Source organism: Lonchura striata, chromosome 4, assembly GCF_050655825.1.
Source record: "Lonchura striata isolate lonStrDom1 chromosome 4, ASM5065582v1, whole genome shotgun sequence".
Classification (NCBI taxonomy): domain Eukaryota; kingdom Metazoa; phylum Chordata; class Aves; order Passeriformes; family Estrildidae; genus Lonchura; species Lonchura striata.
The window spans coordinates 12,214,228-12,233,733 of NC_140706.1; the positions used below are offsets into that span (position 1 = coordinate 12,214,228).

General features: G+C 37.9%; 1 protein-coding gene and 1 long non-coding RNA gene across 14 annotated transcripts in view; both read left to right on the forward strand.

Annotated features, from left to right (window-relative positions):
- The window catches only part of PPP2R2C (protein phosphatase 2 regulatory subunit Bgamma), a 191,666-nt gene that overhangs the window by 141,155 nt on the left and 31,005 nt on the right, over window positions 1-19,506 (forward strand). For all 13 annotated transcript variants that reach the window (XM_085577658.1, XM_021550759.4, XM_085577659.1 and 10 more), the window contains 2 exons: window positions 119-231; window positions 2,455-2,632. In XM_085577658.1, the coding sequence (XP_085433784.1) occupies window positions 119-231; window positions 2,455-2,632 (291 nt within the window). The remainder of the gene's footprint in view (window positions 1-118; window positions 232-2,454; window positions 2,633-19,506) is intronic.
- LOC146767533 (uncharacterized) lies at window positions 2,639-19,493 on the forward strand. The gene is made up of 2 exons (XR_014954704.1): window positions 2,639-10,162; window positions 17,351-19,493. It is a non-coding gene; the product is annotated as an uncharacterized LOC146767533 (long non-coding RNA).

The window sequence follows — 19,506 nt, forward strand, 5'->3', positions numbered from 1 at the left end:
TCAGCACAGGACTTGTCTAAACCAAGATGTAAAATCTTCTTTAAGGAATATGTTGTGAAAGATGAGTAACTGCATTCAGAATTCCTGTGCTGACAGTTGCTTGTCTTTCCTTTTGAAGATAAAACAATCAAATTGTGGAAAATTACGGAAAGAGATAAGAGACCAGAGGGGTACAACTTAAAAGATGAAGAAGGAAAACTTAAAGATCTTTCTACAGTAACATCTCTGCAGGTAGGCTTCTGACCATGTTCAAAATTAGATTGTTGCTGAAAAAGGTACTGCTAAGTCAGTAAAAGATTTAAATATGTACCTAATGCTAAGTATTGATATGATTATTCTAACTGAAGCTTTAGCTGACTGGTAACTGTATTGAATCTGCCACATATTTGAAAGTCACAAATGCTTTAAGATATACTGACCAAAATAAGTATTTTTGAGAGTTCATGTTGGTTTTGTTTTTCCTGATAAAATTCTCTTATTGTGACTTAATGTGCTTTCATAAAAGCCTCTTGTGCTGGAAGCATTTTAGTTGTGATTAATTTTGAACAGGTTTCTTGCCGCATTCAGACCAGCTGAGTTAAAGACAGTACACCCACTTTCAGTTTCATCTTTTTTTTAGTTTTATAAAAGAATTATTTTAAGCGTGGGATTTGCAGTAGTCTGTCCTCTGGTAAACCTTAGATTCTGCATTGCTGAAGAGATGCAGTCATGGAACTCATATAAGCATAAGTGATCACAGAATTATTCAGTGTGGAAAAGACAGTTAAGATCATCAAGTCCAACCATGAACCCAGCACTGCCATATTCAATAAACCATGTCCCCAAGTGCCACTTCTACACATCTTTTAAATACCTCCAGGTGTGCTGACTCAACCACTTCCCTGGGCAGCCCCTTCCAGTGCTTGACAAAAATTTTGTTGAAGAAATCTTTCCTAATATCCAATTATAACATAATAACCAATATAATCTAATTATAACATAAGCCATTTCCCTCTCTCCTGTCACTTATTTCTTGGAGAGGAGACCCATCAAACACGTGTTAATGTAGATTTTTGCTCTCAGACTTTTTTGGCTGAATTCACTCCAGGTGTTTCGGCAAAGGAAGTGGCTAAAGGCTAGAACTGGAAGGCTGTGTTGTATAAGTACTAGTATGTCTTTAATATTGAAAACAAAACAAACAATTATGGTCTATTGGGGAAAAATGTCCCAAAGTGTAAATATGACTACATTAATGGAATATTTATCTATTCTGTATGATTAGGCAAACAAAACTACTCCAGATTGCTTATAGTCTGAGGCTTCTCTGATAATTGAGCATTCTCTTGAATGGAAGAGGAGGGGCAGGCCATGATCTCTTCTCTGGGGTGACTGTGACAGGACCCCAGGGAAAAGCCTGAAGTTGTGTCAAGAGAGGTTTAGGTTGGATATTAGAAAAAAGTTCTTCATCCAGAGGGTGGTTGGGCACTGGCACAGGCTCTCCAGGGCAGTGATCAAGCCTGGCAGAGCTCAGAAACATTTGGACACTGCTCTCAGGCACATTGTCTGGTTCTTGGGGATGGTGCTGTTCAGGGTGGGAGCTGAACACTGTACTCCCTGTGGATCCCTTCCAACTTGACATATTCTGTGATTCTGTAATTCAAAGGTTGAGTTTTGTTTTGTTCCTTTAGTAGAAAGCAAAACTCAAATGTTTAATTACTCTGTATTCCTCTTTAAACTACTTTGTGAATTGATGTATGATAGATTGTTTCTGATGCATGTTCAACAACATTGAATAGTTCCAGTCATGGACCACAGCTTTACAGTGTTTAATGCTTTATTGATAGGGAATAAATTGAGTGTCTACTTATTGAAGCATGACTTTGAAGTGACACACAGGGAAGTAACGAGGGCACATTGACAAGTGATAATCTGTGATATTGGCTTTTCAGGGGTACATGTGCATGTAAAGTATGTAATGTTGGCTTTGTTTTGCAAGCCTTTATTTATTATATTATTTCTCTGAGATTACAGCCTTTTCACTACGTGAGTTTTTGGAAAGAGAAACATGAAGTAGCAAAACAAATAGAGTTAAGTGATTTACAACTAAGAGCAAACCCTTTAGCAGGAGCAAAATATGAGTGCTTCACTGCTTGTCAGAGCCTCCCGCACATGTGGGACAGTAGCTTGTGCAGTGGGACTGACCTGTTCTGTTGCAGCTGACAGTCCCTCCCTTCCCACAGTCCAGGCTTTCCATCACTCTGCCTGCCTCCCTGCTCTCTCCCTTCTTCCTTGGCTAGGAAGGCCTTGCCCAGCATGGGGAAATTCAGTTTGTGTACACTGTCAAGAAGTTTTATAATATTGCAGTCTTTGAATGCTTACTCTCTATTGGAATTCTCATCATCCTAGCAAAACAGTATTTCAAGTCTTACTCTCTCTCTGGTTTGTGTTTTGTTTTTGTTTTTTTTTTTTTTACAGGTGCCTGTTTTGAAACCCATGGATTTGATGGTAGAAGTCACTCCCAGGAGAATCTTTGCTAATGGTCACACTTATCATGTCAACTCAATATCAGTCAACAGTGACTGTGAGACATACATGTCAGCGGATGATCTCAGGATTAACCTCTGGCATTTAGCCATCACAGATAGGAGCTTCAGTATCCTTTATTGTGGTTCCTTGCCCAGTGTTCATGTTAGTAGTGCTTAAGAGGACTATTTTAAAATATTTTTCTGCATGTTTTAAAATATACCTTTACTTACCAGAATCCCTGCAGTATTTGTAACAGAAAATGCTGAGATATTGTAAGAGACAGCTAAGAGATTGGAAAAATCAGGGAATTTTATATAAAAAAATAACAGTGTGGTAAAGACATTTAAATAAGAAACAGATGTCAGCTGAATGGTAACTATCCACCTGAACAGAATACTCTGTACATTTCAGGCTGAGATACTGCACCTTGTTTTGTTGCAAGGTCAGTCCTTATCCTGTCCCTGCCCCCATTCTCCATCATCCTGCTTCCCACAGCCCTAATGCCCAAGATTTGCATAGTCTGGGGGTGAGGCTCAGCTGCTCTGTGTGAGTTGTGTATGTGATTAATGCAAGCACTGATGTCTCAAGTGCTGGTGTTACCCTGAGAGCTCCGTTGTGGAGTCATTCTGGCCATCTGTGAGGCTGCCCCTTGCACTACAACTGCTTGTCTTGGACGGGGAGCAAAAGAGAATGTAGCCAAGAAAAGTGGTTCTCTGTGTTTTGCAGTACATAAATAGACTGGTAATAAGAGAAATAGGTTATGGGGACAGGTCAGAATGTTGTATTCCTTTGGTGATTTCTTTTTGAGTGTATCAAAAGGAGCTAGAAGAATATGTCTCTGTGGGTTTATATGAGGGACTATTAGATGTCAAAGTGAAGTTGTGCTGTTGGGGTAGTTCTCCTCAGAGAAGGCACCAATGTGATGGGGTGTTCTCCTTGTCTCTGGTGATTGTATTTCTTCCTTTGTGGGCCAGGTCATCTTTGAAATTTAACCCATCCTTTTTTGATGTCACAGGAAACAATGATCTTTGAATCAAACAACACTTCATGTCCTTAAAGAACTACCTTTGCAGAGTAAAGTGACAGGTACTCTTACCCTGGGAAATGTATATCTGAATATCTCCTCAATTTGTTTTCAAACTCAAGCTATTCTGTCCTTTGCACGTGTAGATTAAGCAAACTTAATAGGTTCCCTCTTTAATATGACTGTATATTTAGAAATAATTTATATGTGGTACTTCAAAGTCCAGCTATGTCTGCCTTGATAGTCAAGCAATTGTACTTTCATTCTTTAGTAGGACAGATCATAATTATTTGCCAGCACACCTGTTTGAAGCAGCAGTGTGGCTCTGACAGTGTCCTCCTCACAGCAGATTCACCTTTCCAGACTTCTCCCTGTCATGGACCCTTTTGCAAGTGATTCTGCTGTTGTTCTCCCCTGCTGTGTGTCCTCCTCTTCTAAGGCAGAGCAGTGGGTCAGACCAAGCACAGTAACCTCTGTATCCTGTGTACAATCACCAGATCACATTCCAGAATGCTTATGCAAGATAAGGCTTTGCCTTTGGCAAGTCCTTTTATTGTATTAAATCTATGGATTGTCAAGACAAATGTTCCTGAAAAGTTCCAAAAAACAAGTAAATAATTTTTATTATAGTTCATGAGGACAACATGAATTTTTATTGTCATTTGCCACACTAAGAGCTTACTGACAGAAATATCAGCAGTAAATTAATAGCTGTGTGGACTTTGTTTCATGCATTAGCCCATTCCTGTGGTTGAGTATTTACTGATAAAATGTTTTTGAAGGTTTCTGATTGATTCATTGATTTAGCTCTTAAAATAAAGTTTATAATGGCACACTCATTTTCTGAGTATGTTCTAAGAATGATAATGAGAGGGAAATTAAGAGTGTGTTTTTGAGTTTTAGGATAGGAACCTTTTCCTGTGTCTGAGATAAGCACTAGTGGCTTTGGGATACTTGGATTGGGATACAGATATTGCTGCTTCTTTTACACTTGAATGAAAATCTGTGAGGACTGTGATGAAAGTTCAAGCAGTGACAGGAGACAACACCAGGTAACTGGATAATCAATTCTAGGGGCAAAATGTTCCTGCTAAGGTGCCCATGGTGGCAGCAGATTGGCTTTTGTGGCTGGATGTCTGTATGTATTCAGGAGAGTAGGCTGAATTACATGGGCTGTGCCCACAACTGTTTCAGACAATATCAGCTGTACCTGCCTGTACTCAGTTGTCAAAACCAGGGCATCAAGCAGTTTACTTTTACCTAATTCTTTGATACAGAGAAATTTTGACACAGATATTCCAAAAGAAGGTGAGATACAGAACATTGCTCATATTGGGGAATTAACTGGGAGGCCATGATAACTGAAGGAAGGGGATGAGTAAGTTGCACTTGCATCAATCTCCTGACAGGGATCTTTTTGTCCATACAGAGCCCTGTACATCTTGTAAAATTGCAGGGATGTGTTTTTCCTTGAATAACAACATCTATCCCTGAAACTGCATTTCTGTCCCACAGAAAAACAACTTACGTAAAAATCTCCTGGAAGTAGTTGAGTTTCTGGTAGAATCAGTGGGTGTGCCAGTTGCAATTAAGACTAGACATACTAAGGTGAAAAAATTCTGCCAAGCAAACAGTTTAAATTATAAATGAATGTTGCTGGGCTTGCTGCCTTCTGTACCACATTTATGACGATAGGCAGGAGGAGGCTGAGGCTGTTTTAAAAATGCTTGTTTCACATCTTTTTACTGAATGCAAAAGGGAAATGAAGCATCTTGCTATTTTACATTCAAGGCTTGATTCCTTGAAATGCATGTTTAAAACAATAAATAGAAAGCATTTTGGTTTGAAGTGGATTTTGTTAATAAGGGATGTGGCAGGGATGAGTATTTGTCTTTCAATTTTCCCTCAGAGGCGGCGCTGCTACATATAATGACCTACGATCTGTTTACCCAAGAGGCTGGTTGTGACAATGACACAAACAAGTAGAGTTTCTGGACATTCACATCATGTCTGAACATCTTTACAAACTGCATGAGAAATGCTGGAGAAAGACTGAATCAGCAGCAGTATGTTTAGATATTTTTGCAAATAAAATACTTTGCCCTGTAGAATTTAATTTGAGAACAGTTTGGTTATAACCATCATTTTAGCAGTTTTACAGATCACTGATAGTTTTTCATTTCTTTGAAAATATAGAGCAATGGAGATCTTAAAAGAATTATCTTCCAGTAGTCTTTGGCAAAATATTTTAAATCAGTTTTGCAGAATTTGACCAGAATATTTATCTTAGGTAAAGCCTTAGGCAGATAAAATACAACTAGTGCTTTTCTGGTTTGCATTTGTATCAGTGTAAGCACTAGCTGAGGTGAAAAGCAGACAAGTGAGTTTATGCTATGCCTATGTAAATTTAATGAGGAGTATGCAAGACTTCTGTACATTGCTTCCCACTTGCAAATGGATCTGCTTAGTATTATTTGGGCAGGAGGAGGCAAGGGAGAGGAGGAGGTGAGAGAAAAGGAAGGGGGAAGGTTAGCCTGGCAAATAATTGCACATGCTGGGATTTTCTTTGGTAAAAGGTTTAATGTGTTTGGTTGTGTTACGGAGTGAGAGAGTCAGTGACCTTAATTATGGATGATATTCTGCACTGGAAAAGAAGTAAGGTAAGGGTTGTTGTATTTGTTAATGTTTGGTCTGAAATGGTTTAGCAGTGTTGCTCATAGTTTAAGCCTTTAGATAGTCATCTTGCGTGAAATGAATGAGAAAAAAGGACTGCCAGGAGCATACTGATAAGGCTTACTTGCCATTAGCAGCAATCTTTGGACTATCTAGCTGCACTAAATATTCTTTATGAGAATGTATTTGGATTGCTCACAGAACTATGTAGCTTATAGCACTTGAACTCCCTTCATTTCCTGCTAGCACACTATTTCACTCTAGAGGCTGTCATGGCATTGCTATGGAAACAACATCGCTGTTTCCAGCATGTGCTCATCTTGAGACTCATCTTGACTAAAATACTCATTTCTCAGTCAGATCAATATAGTCCAGGGTTATCCTGTTTTAATAAAAAATTCCTTCTTCTGTGTCCCAAAAGGGTTAAGCTAATTAGCAAATCACCATAGGGCCTTCTTGCAGTCTAATGTATTCTGGTATTTGAGGCATATCTTGGATAGTCAGTTTGTTAGGCACCATATCTTGGGAAAATGAATTTACTTAAGATGTAAACAACAGGAAAAAATAGAAAAACCCAAAATAACGTGGTACATTGATGGAGACCAAGTTTGTGGCAGCCCACTGTGCATCTGAATGTAGTGCACATATAAGGCAAATACAGACCTCTGGGAGCAGCCTAGGCTGGGGGAGATAGCCAGCCTTACAAAATCCCTGTACCTGCCTCAGTGCTAAGAATGTGAAAGCTAAACTGAAGCAGATCTACAGTATTGTCTTGTTATTTGGGCAGGAAGTTTATGCCCTTGAGTGAGATAAGGCTGTTTGTATAAAAATGCCTGAGCCAGGGTGACTGTGCAGAAGCTGTGTGCACAAGGATGCCTTTTCTGTGCTCTCAAAAGTGTGTCTGTACTGTGTGAGAAACTGCTGCCACCCCCACCCACTGCACTGTTTTCCTACAGAACATACCTTCTCTTTGGGAGATGGCAGACCTTACTTCTCTTTTGAGAGCTCTCTCTAAGCCATGTATGTGCTTCCTTTTCTGTCAAGAAGAATGTGTCAATCCTTATCAGGTATTTAAAGGATGAATGTTACACCATGGAGTCATATTCCAGCTGAGTTGCTACTAGCAACATTTGAGTAACTTTTCCTCAAATTTGTGTTCTTTTGTTCTTTCCTCGAGTCTCTCCATCTCCCACATGCATTGTGTCTCTCTCTCTGGTAAAGGAGAATGAAGACGACTGCAAAGCTAAAATCAGGTCTGTAAGTTAGAGGATTGCAGAGATGCCATGTACACTGATCCCATGGTTTGGAGAGCTCTCTGATTCTAACTCTTGAGAAGTTACTGCTTTGCCTTTCTCATTAAAATACTCCTATGCAAACAACTGGGGGGTGGGGGTGGGGGGAAGCTTTATTAGTGAGCTGATTAGGTTTTGGGCTGATGAGATTCCCTTGCTAGGCTCCACTTTTTCAGAACAGAATACAGTCTGTCTAAGAGTCTTCTGCTAAGACTTGACAGTTGCAAACCTAAAGATTTTCATATCTGACTTGTAGTCCTTAAGCCTTGTAGACCCTTGTCTTTCCCAAGAATTTTCCATTTATGTTACTGTTATCTGAAGCAATGGAAAAGTTTTTCAAGATAAATATTACTGTTGTAGAGGGAAATTGATTGTTATCCATTTAGCAACAATGCACAATCTATTTCAAGTTGTTTTGAAGTGATCTGATTCTCAAAGCTCTGCAAAATGGCAGGTTCCATTGACTTTTCCTTTTAACTTTTGGGTTTGAGATCTTTTCAGCTTACTAAAAATAAATTTTTTGAAATTGCCTATGAAACTACAGGTTCCAAATCACCTGGTAACTTGAGGATCATCTACACTGGTGTAGTTCAGTAATAACTTTTGCTAAGATGTAATTAATAGATTAGCAGCAGGTGCAGTAGTTCTTATATAGGTTTTACTCCTAATGCTTATAATTTCTGTGTCAGCAAAAGTTATATATGAGGGTCAAGAGGTTATAGATCATATACTGAGGCTTAGGATAGGAAAAAAACTCCAACATAAAGCTCCATAAAGTGCTGCTGATGGGACCACAATAAAGTGCTGTATAGATATGATGGTGTTAAGGGTACTTAAGGGAATTATTGAAATAATGAAAAATAGCCCCTTATTTCTGGAAAGATTCTTTTAATTAAGTAAGCAGAAAGTATAAGCAATTCAGATAATCTCCAGAAGTGGACACAGCACTTCAGGTGGAGTCTCAACAGAGTGGAGGGGCAGAATCCCCTCCTGTGACCTGCTGCCCTCACTACTTTGGGTGCAGTCCAGGACACAATTGGTTTCTGGGCTGTGAGTGCATCCAGCCTCTCATCCATCAGCACCCCCAAGTCCTTCTGGGAAGGGCTGCTCTTGATCCCTTCATCCTCCAGCCTGAGTTGGTACCAGGGCTTGCCCTGACCCAGGTGCAGCACTTTGTACTTGGTACTGTTAAACCTCATGAGGTTTAAACCTCTTGTTAAACCTCTTGAGCCCACTTCTTGAGCTTGTCCAGGTCCCTCCAGATAAGTCCTTGGTGTGTGTTAGGAAAAATGCAGTAAGGATTCTTTTATTCAAATCACACAAGAAATGTTTTTGGTGTCAGTCTAAGGGGTGAAATTAGTAAATAGGTAATGGTAATAGGAATATAATATATGTAACTCTATCATCTTCTCTGAACTGTATAGAATCCCAACAGTAAACAGAGCCTTTCATGAACTCTCAATAGACTAATTTGTAAGAAAAATTCTGTGTGTCCCTAGTGCAAGGTACCAAGAGAGAACTGCATTTCTAGGATCACTTAAATGACTTTGCCTAGTAGGCACTAATGTAGATTCAGCTTCTAAAAAAGGTACTGAATTGTCTCCTGCTTCTGTTGAGGTCAAACTACATCCAGTTCAGATACAATATTATTTCTGATGTGGTCATCATTATTTAGAAAATCTTAATTGAGTATAGCTTTTAAGCTTTTCAGAGTAAGAAAAGTTGTGTGTTTATATGTGAGCTTGTGCAAGTTGTAGTCTTTATAGCTAGCTGTGTAATTCAAGTAGTAGATTATAATTACAGCAGTAAGGCTGTGTGAATGGGCACTGTAATCTGCATCTTGCAGATTACTTGTTTTCAAGAAGTCCAGAGAAGTCTCAGTATCTTGTAAGAGATCTCTTAAGCATCTATAAATTCAGATTTAGGGAGCTCTGAAAACCATGACTAAATCTGCAGAAGTGGTCCTTCAATACTTTGTTTGGTTTTGTTTCTTGCCAGAGGATACTTTATGATCCCTGTCAGAAACAATTGCTTTTAACTATTCTGATTACCTTAAATTGACTCCTATCTTAGGAATTTGACTGTCAGCCAGTCAGAGAGAATTGGATGACAGAGCATGACTGATAGCCAAAGGAGCAATAGCAGAGCTAGTTAAGCAGTATCTTAGCACTGAATCCCTGAGTGAGATCCTCCTGGCCATACAGCTGAAATGTGTGTTGCAGTAAGAGCAAAGAGTGCATGGCTGGAATGTATGATACCAGTGCCATCAGGGCATGGGATAGCACTATGGAAATATTCCCTATCTAGCCATCCTCCAAAATAAATAAATTGGAAGTGTTGAATCTGGCTGTGAAAAGCTAATTACAGCTGAGGCCTTTGCATTCTTGGCAATGACCAGTCTCTTCCTTTTTCTGCATTTGCCTTTAAAGAAGTTAATTTCAGGTGATTTGAACATAGCTATAGTCTTGGGATAATTCCTGCACTGTAGATTTATTGTTTAATAGAAATATTAATTTGTTAATCAGAATACATAATTTTCTTACTTATCACTCCTGTCCATACACAACTTGAAGTATGTGCTTATGTTTTTCTTTTAATGGATTTCTTTATCTAGCCCTCTGTCTTCTCTAACACAGTTGTCCACAAATAGACACCCATACCTGTAGAGGTAAGTAAAAACAGCCTGAGGCATTAGAAAACTTGCTTTTTGAAAATGTATAGTGAATTGTAAAAAGGGAAAAGAAAATTTGCTGGAGTTGTAACAAATGAAAAATAATAGTGTGAAATTCTGAGCCTGTAAAAACTATTCCAGGATTCCTTAATAGTGCATTAAGGAACACAACAGGGATTTCACTGAATTCATGTTTGTAGAGCAATCTAGGCAATGTGACTGTAAGAGATACTTAAAATTTTACAATAGATGCAAAGATGTCTTTTTGCAGATCTCCATAGAGACAATTGCTTTCCAATTTAATAGGGATGGTAGGAAACAAGTTGCTATTTTGTATCAGGAATGCTCTTTAAAATATCATTATCTCAATATTTCTCAAGTTTATTGGTATGGAAGAGAGAAAGAGCACATAATAGAGCTGAAATGAAATCAACCACCAGATTTCCTTTTTCACCAAAGTAATTTCAGGTGTTATCAAGAATCTGAGATCCTTAGCAGAGAGGGACTTGGAAACTATGTCAAAGAATATTAAATTACAGATAAAGGGTCGTGTCATGGAACTGATCCTCATCTAAGTAGCACTCATATTTTAGTGTGACTGCAGTCAATGAAGTTATTCTTGTGGAAATGGGTAGCAGGATTCAGTCCAAGATTTATTGTCTTAACTAATTTTATTTCTTCAGCTGATGAGTTTTAATCAGTGTGTTGTCATTGTAGAAGCTTTTAAATTGCGTGCTACTGTTTCCCTCTGGATTAATTTCTCATTGAAGCATTTTGAAAATGAGCCATTCTCTGTTGTCACAGGTGCAGTCGGTGTATCCAACTTGAAAAACGTATATTATGAATTTATTGAAAGTTAGACAAAAACCCCCATTTACACAGTTCTAGGTACAATTATATGAAAAGATAATGTATAAATAATTTAATCAGCTCTGCCAGAGGGGAGAATTCTCTTAAATGAGTCTAATTATTCAAATTCCCTTGCGAGTTTGGACTTGAAATTAACCTTGCAAAGCACAGTCTTTCTCAGAGTATTAACATAAAAAAAGAAGAAAATATAAGTTATTTTGCGCACTAGCTTGAAGAGTACTCATACAAAGACATACGTCACAAAAATGCTCACGTGGTCATCTCAGGTATTGTGTCAAGCTTAAAGTCTGTACCTGTGTGTTCTGTGTGAGCTGTCAGAACCTGAGACCCTGGAAGCTTTTTCACTCTTAAAAGAGCTGGGACACTCTCATTAATGCACACATATCATTATTTTGAGTTGTAATAATACACATTGGTAGGGACTGCATGTGGAATTGCTGTAGTTTGTGCCTTTGGAATAGAAATGCTCTGTAAATAAAGGCCACATTAACTTTCACAAAGTTATGGCACTGGTCTTAAGAATAAGTTGATTTTGACTGTTGTTATACTGCATGCTGATGGTCATTTTTGAAAATCCTTTCAAGTGAATTAAGCAACCAGATAATAAGTCCTTGCACAAGATTTTATTCAGATATCTTATGCAATACAATATAGGTGATTTGAATGTAAATTTTATTACTGTTTTTAAAGTAGCTATTTTTCAGAAGCATCTGGATATTTTTGAAGATATTTTTATTTCATTACTCCCATAACAAGCATGCAGGGAAGGGGAGAGATTTATGCACTGAAAGACACTTCTAGCTAGCTAAAGTTTGCAAAAATATATCATTTGTGACTCAAATTGAAAAATCAGTAAAAATACGGAATTTCTCCAGCCTAGTGTGTTACAAATACTACTGTATTAGGGTTTTCTGAAATGTATATGAAAGAATAAGTTGCATATTGAAAAAAAAAAAAAAGGCACAACCAAAATCTCTAAAGAGTCTATACCCTCCAGCTGGAATTTCTGCTTTTATTTAAGAGACAGATCGTCCTCAGCTGCATGGGATTTTAGTAATTACCAAGAAGAAATTTCTTGATAGGAATTATGTGATAGCATATAGGTATATGAAAAGAAGAAAAGAAAGGCATTTCATCTCTTATTTCCAAGTTACGTGGGAAAATAAATCTCTGGCTATTTTTAAGATGGAGTTTGAGGAATTTTATATGTCATATTTCTCTGTACTACCAGGGACTCTATTCAGTAAACTAAGTAGATCCCTCTCAGTTTTCTGTTAAGCATCTAATGTATTTCAGGAAAGGTTTGTGAACTATGAGATTATATTGCTTTTGTTTATAAATTATCCTTGCCTTATTAATGTTGAATCAGTCTTTTCTTGGAACCTTTGCTAGTATGTAGAACATGATGCCACTTAACCATACTACATAGAACAACACTGCCTAAGAGAAGCTCAGCTCAGGGACTTAACAGTGCTCTTCTGTTAATAATTTATTTGTACCTGAGGCTCTTCTGGTATTTGTGTTCCGAATGTAACATTAAGCATGCCACAGTAGTTTCAGACAAATCACAATCAATTAATATGCAAATATATGAACTAAATATGACTTTGTAATCTTTCGTGACTGACTGCAGGTGTGTATTTATGAAGGCAGGTCTTCCTCTGTTGATTCATCCACTTAACTTTTCTTTCAGCTGTGTATACGCAGATAATGATGTCTTTGCTCTTGAAAATTTCAATCTGCATATGGTTGTTGCTAAAGCAGGCATGTAACTGTGTTTACAGTTGAAAATGTGGGTGTTCTTTTCAAAAAAATGAGCCAAAATTTCCATTCCTAAATAAATTAAAGTTTTCCAGTAGCTACTTCTAAATTCATTATTCTCTAAGTAAATCACTGGTTGCACTGTGTTGGAACAGGCCTATCTACGATAAAGTTTGGATGTGACCTGCACCATTTAAAATGATCTCTTTCCTACCTTTCCTACCAGTGCTACTTTACAATTCTCTGCTTTCAACACTAAGTCAAATATTGCAGCTACTCCATAGGCAGTTTCTCTTATATACTAGAGTTGTTTTTCTGCAATTTGCATAGTGCAAAGTCTGATTTTTACTGAATTTATGGCAGTAAAAGGAATTTCCTAAAATTTTACTAAGTACATATGAAAGATGTTGATTCTTTTTTCAAGTAATTTTTGTGTCATGGAGATTCAGATCTTTCTTGTTGCCATCTCTTATTATCCTATCAAGATAATAGGAGAGAGCAAAGTAATTCTGATATTGCAAAAATCAGAATGAGATCTCTCAAATTCAGAATGAATCTTGGGAGAAAGTTGCAAAAGACAAATGTAATAATGAGAATAATAATAACCTCTCAAAACCAATTAATCAAGGAGAGAACTGAGTGAATCCTGCCGTGACTGGACAGCTGCAGGTAGGGAGGAGAGAGGCCACTAGATCGAAATCCAGTCTTGCTGGCTCTTAACCTGTGCCAAGCCTTTGCCACTTCCTGCTTCAGTTTCATTTTCTGTAAAACATTAGCACTAATACTGACTCTGCTTTAAACCTAATGAATGGAAAATATTTCTAATACTACTTTGAATTTCTTGCTATGTATCTCCAGTTCCAAATAAAACTTGAGAAGTTTCAGCTTTGGCTCAGAAGTTGGATATTTAAGTTTCATTCTTGAACAGCTGTTGTCCCATCATCCTGAGGCTCTCTGTTCTATCAGCTGCCAGATAAATCAGTAACATCTTGGTTCCTAAACACATAGAAAGGGTCTGAGTGTTCACCCTTGTGATCTTCATGTGTTGTAAGTTTTCTGGTGTTAGAAGGCAGAAATAGAGAGCAAAACTAGGCATGACTCTAGCTGGAGCATTACATGCTAGACTGTGAGGAGACATGGGCCATCTTGTACTGACAGTGGTATGCTGAGGATAAATGTGAGGCCATTGCCCAAGAAGCATCATTCCAGTGTGCAGACCCCTTATTACCCACACTGTATAAAAGTGCACTGCCAATAATACAGGAGCATGTATTGAATATATTGTCCTGTCTCTGGATGAGCTAGATCTCAACCTCTTGTTTAGCTAACACAGCCAAATTCTCTTTTGTGGCTAGTTCTAGCTGAATAGGTGGAAAGTTTATTACTACTGCAGCCTTTTAGCTAGGACCATGACTTTCCTTCTTTTACTAACAGCTCTTTATAATCTAGTTTAACCTGTAATCCTTGATTTAAGAAACCTCAAAAGTCCACAGAACTGTGTTAACATTACTTAATCTCTTCTTTGTATGCTCTTTGTACATGTTCTTTGTATCGTGAGCAATCCCTTTACTTTGTGTTTGCACAGCACCTAACATAATTGACTATGGTTTGGCCTTCCACATAGAGCTAACAGGCCCCATAGTGTTTTTTACTCTTTCTGTATCTCATAATCCTGATATGAGGAAAACTACAGAAGCTTTTGTACTATTGTACTGTTGTACTATTGTAATGACACTCTCAGAAAGCCTTTGATAAAGACATTTTATTTCCAGTCAAAATCAAGTCATCTAAATTGGTATTTTCAGTAAATCACCACCAGTGTTACACTGTTGCCAAAGTTCCCAACTCCAGTATGATGGCTGAAGAATCACTGTTATAAATACCATGGAGTTAAAAATAGAATTGGGCAGACACTGTACAACTTAGTGTGGATCAATATCTTGCACTAACAGATATTAGGTTCAAGGCAGCTGGGAGGAGCATACACTTTTGCAGTTCATGCTTGTGGTCCAGAAGAGTCAAATGATACAGAAAATGTAGTTGCAACTCTTTGGGCTTCTAATAAAACCCATATAGTACATGCTTTTAGTGGAGCACTGGGCAAATGCCATGCAATGGAAAACATTGACACTGTGGCTATTAGGAGTACTTGGAATATAAATACTCTCTTTGCATAAAATAAAACACTGGAATTTGAAGAAAAGGTCACATCTATTAACCTATTGACAGTTCGTTTCAGGACCCCTTGACTCTTGGACAGCAGGCCTGAAATACAGAGCTTGAGCAGCTGGACCATATCCAGTGCTGTCCATAATGTCAAGTGATGCCTATTGTGGAATTGTCATTCAACAGTGAAAACATAGAGTGTATCTATAGGAAGCAGGAAGAAAGGAGTGAGTTGATGATTATTTAAAAGTTAGGGCTTGCTCCTTTGTTGATAATAAGATTGATATAGTCATATCATGATGTTGTCAAGCACACTGAGGCCTAATGTATCCAGCCTGGAAGAAAGCTGGAGCCATTTGGAATTGGTTTTCTCAACTGGCACATGGTGTAGGAATGCTATAACCATCATGTAGGAAGTGTAAAACTGGTAGAGCTTGATTTGTAGGCATCACAGTTCCCTCCTTGTAATGAAAATAGTGTGCACTAACTGACTAGCAGGGGAAACCACTCAGAGAAATCCGTATATTAAAAGTGTAGAGCCTCAGCAGGACCACAGTAATCAATTACTCTAAACTCAAGCCCTGGCAGCTTCCATGAATTGCTATTGATTTCAACTGCTAGTCAGTGAATCTTTCTCAGGCTAGGCTGAAATGTAGGTGTGAGATGCCGACAAAATTAGTAACCTGAACAAACCTCTGTGGAAAACACAGGGAACAGCCAGGTTTGGAAAGATATGTTATGCTGAAGGTTATTTTTTGAAAATGCTTAAATTTGCAAAAACCTAAGTCCCACGCAGAGATAAAAATGAAGTATCATATCAGCATATATTGAAATAAGAAAGATGAGAGTTTTGTTTTCCTTGTGAAGTTATTATGGAAAATTTTGTCTAGCTTTCTAAAGAAAGCCTCTCCTCCTCCATTGCAGTTGAATAAAGGGGGAAGGAGGGCAAGTAATTTTTTTTCTCGAGCCTTCTTCTGACCATAAAAACTATTTCTTTCTTGCAGTTTACCCAAAAGTCATTTAAAAATTATTCCAAAATAGTGATAGAAGATTCAATCCTCTATATGCTATAGCTTGTGAGCTACAAATTTGTTCTCTACAAAATTCAGTTTCTTGTAGAATTCCTTGATGGTTTCAAGAAGACGAAGTAGCTATTTCTTTATGCATACTGTTCACTTCAAAGGGAATTTAATCTGTTTTGAGGAGGCTGCTATGTTTCCATTATCATACAAGGAAACTTATTCTGGGACCTTTTTTGCTCAGCAGGAACTCTGTGTATTTTCCACATTCTCATTATACATGTTTTGGCATGAGCATAAAGCAGGCATGCTCATTTATATTCTAGCTGATCAAGAGGAGAAGTCTGATTAATACGAATTTTGGATCATGGTGAGGGTCAACTTTGTAACCTGCAATAAAAGAAACTTTCTGAAGTGACTTCTCCCAGAGGGGAATATTTCTGTTAGATCAGTGGCCCAGAGGCAATGGAACAAATTTTCTTCCTCCTGTTATCCTCATTTTGCTATCAGCTGCACAGCAGCAGCACACAATACTGGATTAGAACTAAACATACCATATAACTGAATCGTGTACTCAGATCACATTCCTCACACTGCATATCATTGCAGGTTGTTAATCATGCCTTTCCTTATGCTCTTTCCTCTCTTGGAGGTTTTATTCTCTCCCCCTTCCCCCTCCCTCAGATCTTTCCCTAAAGCTTCCTTGCAGCCAGGCCCTGCCCTGCTCAATCTCCTTTGTTACACTTCTGCTCTTTGGGAAGGCAACTCAGCCAAATTTAAGGCTACATTGCATTAGAGTAGCTTTGTTGCCTTTCCCAAAATTGCCTTTCCTGCTTTTATAGCTCTACTAACCCAACTGTTAGTAGATGAGAACATAATCTCTTGCCATTGTAGTTGCCAAGAGTACTCGACCTTTTATTTCCATTTTGCTGTGGAGAGCATCTACAAAGTCTGCTGGCCTCTTCATAGCTTTGTCCTGTTCCATGGAGCCAAGGAGTGGAGGACAGGTCTGGTATGTAAGATAGCAAATAATTAAGGGGGAAGGACTTGTTCTGTTTTTTGCAAGCAAGAAGATATTTTCTGTTCCTTGTTTTAATGTTAATGAAAAAAAAGATGGCTAGTGCATTCTAGCCCATCACTGGTGAGGTGCAAGTTCAACCTTCCCTTAGTGCAAGTATCCACCAGGGATCTAAATGCCTTGTTCTTGTCAAGCATGTGTGGGAGTCAAAGCAATATTAACATCTTTTTCATTTTCTTAGGGGCATTTTTTTTTGTTACATCACAGAAACACTGACTTATTTAGGACAATAGAATTATATCTAAGCACACTGCCAATGGTGAACTGAACTCTCTGTTCTTTCTGTCTTAGATGCATTTGGTCCTAGGTGTTTTTTCTATACTCTGAAAGTGAAGCAGATCACATGTGGTGCAACAAGAGTCAGATGTGACTGGTATTTCAGAGGTGAGTGCAGTGTGGGAGAAGGACAGTGCCCCACTCGAGACAGCCCTCCACAAGATCTGACTGCAGGGGAAGGCAGTAATGTAGGAGACAGCTACAGATTTGTGCTATTACCATAGCTTTCTCTTTAGCAGTGGAATTTTCATTTAATCAGTTTCTGCCAGATTCCCTCTGTTTCATGCTTTTCAAGTTCACCAAAGGCCCTGTTTCTGAAGCACACTGTCTGTTCAGGGTTTTTTTGCATTTTATTATTTTTTCCTGCCATGCAATACTGTGCTTAAAAGGAAGACAAGACACAAAGGGAAGATAGAAAATAGAAATGAGAAATGTCTCATGGGAGATGCTTGCCCTTACCATTTCATGCTAGTTTAAATACAGTTCCCACACATCACATGTCAAGCTGTACTTGATTGTTTTCAAATAGATGGCAAAAATCATGAGAGGAGGAAAATGTTCTTTTGTGTAACATATTCTTCTTTTGATATATTGGGTTCTGTAGCTGTCAAAACAAAGGCTGTTTTTCCATCTATTATTACAAATGCATTTGGGGTAAATCTCATCTGCAACTCTCTAGTCCCTTGGTTGTTTACTTCAATACATTGTTACTGTTTCTATTTTTCTTAATCTAGTGAAATCATGAATTTTCATTTTTGCTATGGTTCTCAGTAGGCAAATGAGATTCTCAGTGGAGATTTAGATCACGTCTGGAAATGCAGTATGTTTCAAGTATTTTCTGCTTTTCTGGCAGGAGGATGGAATATTTAATTTCATTATTCAGCATAGGTTTATTCATTTTACACAATGAAAGGAAATTCATCGATAGTGTCTTCAGCATCCAGAAAAATGATACTTACCATGACTGTTTCATATACTCCATTTATATTTTATATCTTTCTCACCACTCAGCAATTATTCATCTCTCTGTTGAGAGGTAAAATTCTTCTATTGAGTAGCCATAATTTCTCTGAACTCCACAAAGGAATTCAATCCCAGAAAGCAACTGCTTTTGTTTAAAGGTGTTTCTTGCAAAAAATTAACCAAATACACATAACTGAATAAAGGTAATTTAGTGATACTTTATAAAATAGGTAAATCAATGTTTCTACATCTTAACATTCATTACACTTTTATTAATCATGATGGATTCTTAGAGATGGATGCAAATGTGATAGTACAAGTAGGAATGCAGTTAAAATGCAACATTAATTCATTCCCAGTTGTTATTAAATGTCACAAGATATTAATAGTTTTGCTGATATTTTCCTTTCTAAAACACATGGGGAAAAGAAGAAAAAAAAAGGCAAAACCACAACAGTGTGCACAGTCATCAAGATAATTATCTCTGAATCTTTTGTACTATTTCACTGTAATGTTCCAGACCTATATTTTTGGGAAAGATCAAAGTATGGTGTGTTAAGGTGGTGATAGACTACATCCCATTCCCACAGAAATCAATCAAAGGTCGTTGATGGGTCTTCATTTGGGAAGTGGGAACAGAAAGAGGCTTAGTACCATGATATATGATTTCTCTTACCATCCATAAAACAGATTTTCTCATATATCTTATCCTCTGAGATGTTTACATTTTGAACGTCAGCTGATTCAAATTTTATGTTCAGGGAATCCAGGCACTGAGATGATTTGTGTTTAGGGCACTGCACTGGGACTCAGTAGATCTGGGTTTGTTCTGTCATGCATTTCCCAAGTGATCTTATGCAAATCCTTTATTGCTTCTTGCACAAACTCATCTGTAAAATAGTTTGAAGGATTTGTTAACATTTGGGTGGCTTATCTGTAGCAGATTGCTGAGGGCCATGTGAAAATGGACAATCTTATTTAAATATATTGCTTTACATATATATATATATATATATATATATATCCGTCTTTCATTTTGTGCTTGTGTATCTATTGCTTTCTTCCAGCCCCCTCATGAGGCTCTTACTTTCATTCTTTTCTCTGTAAGCTGTCTTGCACAGACTGGCCTTGTCCTCCAAACATGGGCTCAGTGTGGCTCCTGGGTTTTAAAGCAGGTAATGTATATGAGTGGAGATACAAGTGTTGGA